The following is a 5,134-nucleotide window of genomic DNA, read 5'->3' as shown; positions in this document are numbered from 1 at the left end:
GCTCACCCAACTAAGCCACGTATTGCCCACCCAGGGGTGTGCTTTGGGGGCTTTGTGAACCCCAGTGCAAGACCCAATATTTATTCCTGGAATGCGTTATCTTGTTACGCTCAGCCCCACCCACCCAGCCTGTCAAGGTCTTTTTGGAACTGGATTCTTAGAACCATATTTGTCTTGGACTCACGACTCCCTAGCTAATGTTTCCACAAGCACACACACGTCTGCAGGAAAAGAGTAGCCCATAGGTGAAGCAGTTTCAGCTCTTCAACCCACCGGCTAGTTGAGTCCTGCATGTACTGCCCCTCTTGGGAGGCATGCTTGGGCAAGATCCTTCCGGAGTATCAGAGATGAATTTTATGTGGTTTCCAAGGAGATGCATTCATTTGAAGTTGTTTTTCCACCGAACAGCCCCAAAGTGAAAAGCGGTTGCGGGGAAGCTGAATTATGACCTAATGCCAGTAGCAGCTGCTGGTAACTACAGGGAAGGGGTGGGAGAGCTGATGGCTGGGAGTTGGGGGCTCATTAACACCCACTTCTTAAATTAGCAAATCCTTCTAGTACAAGTTTAAAAATAGGAACCTAATGGTTTCTAAAATTAGCAGTCATGGCTCTCCATAAATATTTAGACCTCCAATAAACTTCTGGTCCACTTCCCTAGACTAATGGGGTCAAGGAGGCTTAGCTTTTATGCCACATTCTTGAGGATCAGTGCACTTAATGACTGACCTTGACAAACAAAAGCTTTGAGAAGCCTCAGAATGCCCTGGACCAGGGACAGCCTGCGTGGCCATCAGCCTGGGGACAGCGTCGAGGCAGGACTGGAAGCAGCCCAAAGGTCATCTGGAAAAGTCTGCAGCCTCTGGGCTACCTAGAGGAACCAACTGTCCAGGTTGGCCTGGGACTATCCCGATTTCACACTGAAAGCCTCCCAGTCTCCAGCAAACCGGAACGGTTGGTCACCTTGGCCACCTGGCCCACTGCCAAAGGACTGAGACCAATGTTCTGGGACGTCTTTGGGAAGAAGAGTCAACTCTCCAGAAGGCACTGATGATACCCTCCCCCCACCCCCTGCGGTCTTCACACCAGTGTCACTCCTATTTACTTGAGAAGGGTAGTGGTTGAAGGAGGAATTAAACCACAGAAAAGACCAGCCCGGCCAGGCATGGAACTTCATCCCCTGCACCCAGTTTCCCCATGTGTAAAACAGGATGAACAGTTGCCGCATCCCTGGGTTACTAGGGGGAATAAACTGGGCCGCGTTATGTCCGAGAAGCGCCCAGCACCGCTTATGCCTAGAAATTGGTGCTCTGGGTGTCAGCTCGGCTAGGGCGCTCAGCGCATCGGAGGGTCGCTGAAGCAGCCCTGGCCCACACATCAAAGCGACCCCTGGGTGGGCCCCATCTCTTCCCTGGCAGTGACTGCAGGACAGCCGGCCCTGCTCTGGGCAACAGGGACTGCCAGGGTCCCCCCACCCTGAGCCCAGCACCTGCATAGAATGCGCACTTGCTGAGTGGAGGGAAAAATCCTTCGTGGGGAGACAAGGTGCAGGTGACCAGTCAGTGTGAGGTGTGTGTGAAAAACACTGTGTCCTGAACAAATCATCCTTTAAAATGCCTGTGCAAACCCTAATATTGTCCCCACTGCCAGAGGACTGCATGTCCTGTTTGGCACCACAGTGTTTTGCTGTCCCCTAGTTTTGCTTGTTAACCCACACAGAGCTAGGAATCGTTAACCAGCACAGAGCTAGGAATTAGCTACAAGGCTAAGACATCTCAGCCCAGTACGTAGTTTTAAATCCAGTAAGATGACGGTACAGGCCCGCGGTGGAAACGTCACGTGTTTGTTACTAACCAAATCCTGTACTGTAATTGAGTAGCGGATTTCTCCACCAGGGACCCCGGGTTCAAGACCGTTGCAGTGAACGTCTGCATGGCCTGGGTGGGAGAGGCCCTGCCAGCCCACAGTTTGCTCCCTGCAGCCTTCCCATGCTTAACTGAGATGAAGGAAGGGGTGGGTTTTGCCTACTGGGTTCCTCCTTGGTTCAGGATGCTGAAGTGACTTGTCATCAGCAGAGAAGCGTCCCTTTTCTCCCTTCAGGACCAGGAGACGCTTTGGGGCCATGGAGTCTAGCTCCCTCGTGTTAGAGAAGGAAGCTGAGCCCAGAGAGACACCCCGAGAGTCACCCAGCCGGTGGGGGTGGCAACATGGATTGGTACCCTGCCCCAGGCAAGAAAGAGGAGCCTGTGGGGCTCACTGGGGTATTTCTACTCACCTGCCCACCTTCCTTCCTCCCTTACTCTTTCCTTGCATCCTTTTCCTTGCTTCTCTCCCTCCTCCCTTCTAATATTTCCTGAGTGTCCCCTATTTGTCTGTCACTACAGAGGTGCTGGGTCCTTGCCCCCCAGAAGTGTGCCGGATTTTGCCATGGTTAGAATTTTTTAAACCTCTGAAATGGCTCCGCATTCCTGTCTCTCTGGAAGGCAGGTAGCAGTACCTGGTTCACAACAAGCCCACCCCTCTGCAGAGAAGTGTGAGGGGAGGTAGCCTGCCCGGAGGGGGTGGTCGCTGATTTGTGGTCTGAGCCCCAGCACCTCAGGCACTGGTGACCTTGGCCGTTCCTGGCCCCTGGCATCCGTGGGCAATCTCTAAGTTCACATCCAGCTCCAGGACTCTGGAAGAAAGCATGAGACCTGCTTGTGGCTGCTAAATCTCTCCCTTCCTGAGAGCACCGGGAAGTCTCCCACTTTCTGAAGTCATTTCATCCTGACGGGCAATCCGAGGCTAATTTCTAAGTCAGAGGTAGCACATACCTTAACTCTTGTCAGTCCATGCGTTGGTTTAACAACTGAAGTGATTACTGACCAAACGGTACGCAATGAGATTCAAATGCAGCAGAAGTGTTTCAGGGTTGACATAAGGTAGAACTTCCCACACGTGCTTGCTCAGTGCTGACAGATCAGAAGTGGGGGCCGTGGACTGCCCTTCCCTGGGGTCCTTGGGAAGCCCCGGCCAGCCAGATTTCTGCCGTCATCCCTTCCCCTCTGGCCTTCCGGGGAAAACTTGGGCAGCTTACTCTCTCACCCAAAGAAGCGGCAGAAACTATTTATAAAAATATGCTAATTGTCGGGGCGCCTGGGTGGCTCAGTCGGTTAAGCGACTGCCTTCGGCTCAGGTCATGATCCTGGAGTCCCTGGATCGAGTCCCGCATCGGGCTCCCCGCTCAGCAAGGAACCTGCTTCTTCCCTCTAACCCTCCCCCCCCCCATGTACTCTCTCTCTCTCTCTCATTCTCGCTCTCTCAAATAAATAAATCTTTAAAAAAAAATATGCTAATTGTCATACCAACTGCCTATGGAAAACTCAGTTTTGGCAGCAGAAAGAAATGCATCAAGATCATCTTTAACCCATTTCCCCTCTCTCCCCCCGCCCCGCCTCCCGGCTTCCTTAGGACTCCGGCGGGCGCCTGAGCGAGCCCGGCAGCCGGCCACCGGGGCCATGGCCAGCACGGCCGTGCAGCTGCTGGGCTTCCTGCTCAGCTTCCTGGGCCTGGTGGGCACGCTGATCACCACCGTCCTGCCGCACTGGCGCCGCACGGCGCACGTGGGCACCAACATCCTGACGGCCGTGTCCTACCTGAAGGGGCTGTGGATGGAGTGCGTGTGGCACAGCACGGGCATCTACCAGTGCCAGGTCTACCGCTCGCTGCTGGCGCTGCCGCGGGACCTGCAGGCGGCCCGCGCGCTCATGGTCGTCTCGTGCCTGCTGTCGGGCGTGGCCTGCGCCTGCGCCGTGCTGGGCATGCAGTGCACGCGCTGCGCCAAGGGCTCGCCCGCCAAGCGCGCGCTCGCCGCGCTGGGCGGCGCGCTCTTCCTCCTGGCCGGCCTGCTGTGCCTGGTGGCCGTCTCCTGGACCACCAACGACGTGGTGCAGAACTTCTACAACCCGCTGCTGCCCAGCAGCATGAAGTTCGAGATCGGGCAGGCCCTGTACCTCGGCTTCATCTCCTCGTCGCTGTCGCTCATCGGCGGCACGCTGCTCTGCCTCTCCTGCCAGGACGACGGGCCCGCCAGGCCCGACCAGGCCCAGCCCGGGGCCACCACGGCCGCCGCCGCACCCGCCTACCGGCCCCCCGCCGCCTTCAAGGACAACCGGGCCCCCTCGGCCACCTCGGCCTCGCTCAGCGGGTACAGACTGAACGACTATGTGTGAGTGCCCCCGACCTGCCCCTCCCCCGAGCGCGCAGACGCAGCAGGACCCAGGCTCGCCCCGATGCGGGCTCCCGGCTCAAAGTTGACTCCTGGGCTACGTATTTGTGTCCAGAGAATAATATGAACACGAGGGAGTGGGCTTAGAACACAGGGAAGGAGGGAGAAATAAGAGAAGGGGAGAGAAGCTCTATATACCAAAGACTTCATCCTTTCTGGTTCTTTATTTATTGTGTGTACTTATGTGGGTGATTTAATAACAGCTGAATGAAAAGCAACTTGGGAGTTTGGTCTGTGCGGTTTGTTTGCAATACAGGAATAAACCTTTTGGATGTGGTTGTTAATGAAATGGACAGTATCCGTTTCCGTTTCCAGTCTATTCTGTCGGCTGAGGTCTCGGAACCACAGCACGCTGTCAGGGCCCCACGTTGCAAAGCAATGGGGACACCCCGGGAGTGGCCCCAACCCACACATGATGGGAAAATCAGAGGAGGGCCGGGCTGATATTCATCTAAAAGCTGCTTGAGCAACACAACCAAAAAGTCACTCCAGGGCGCCTGGGTGGCTCAGTTGGTTGGGCGACTGCCTTCGGCTCAGGTCATGATCCTGGAGTCCCGGGATCGAGTCCCGCATCGGGCTCTCTGCTCGGCAGGGAGTCTGCTTCTCCCTCTGACCCTCCCCCCTCTCATGTGCTCTCTCTCTCTCTCATTCTCTCTCTTAAATAAATAAATAAAATCTTAAAAAAAAAAAAAGTCACTCCAGCTTAAGCCCAGAGGCAGGGCAGGAAGTACAGGCCTTCCTAGGGGGAAGGATGGTTGCCGTAAACCCCACAGTAAAGATGATGTTGTTTTCTACTGGTAGCTCCCACTAGTAAGGAAGCACAAGTCAGCATTCAAAAGACAAAGCAAAAGGCGCCTGGTTGCTTGGCTC

General features: G+C 55.3%; 1 protein-coding gene across 1 annotated transcript; it reads left to right on the top strand.

Moving 5' to 3' along the window:
- The first annotated feature begins 3,494 nt into the window (after positions 1 to 3,494).
- CLDN14 (claudin 14) lies at positions 3,495 to 4,208 on the top strand. The gene has a single exon (XM_035017708.1). The coding sequence runs from the start codon at positions 3,495 to 3,497 to the stop codon at positions 4,206 to 4,208; it is 714 nt and encodes a 237-aa protein (XP_034873599.1).
- Positions 4,209 to 5,134: the final 926 nt, after the last annotated feature.

This window comes from Mirounga leonina, unplaced genomic scaffold (assembly GCF_011800145.1).
Source record: "Mirounga leonina isolate KUSES-001 unplaced genomic scaffold, KU_Mleo_1.0 Mir_172, whole genome shotgun sequence".
Lineage (NCBI taxonomy): Eukaryota > Metazoa > Chordata > Mammalia > Carnivora > Phocidae > Mirounga > Mirounga leonina.
This window is presented reverse-complemented; position numbering and strand designations above follow the sequence as displayed.

Bases quoted from the DNA above. Each gene is read 5' to 3' on its own strand.
- CLDN14 (XM_035017708.1), top strand. From the start codon at position 3,495: ATGGCCAGCACGGCCGTGCAGCTGCTGGGCTTCCTGCTCAGCTTCCTG.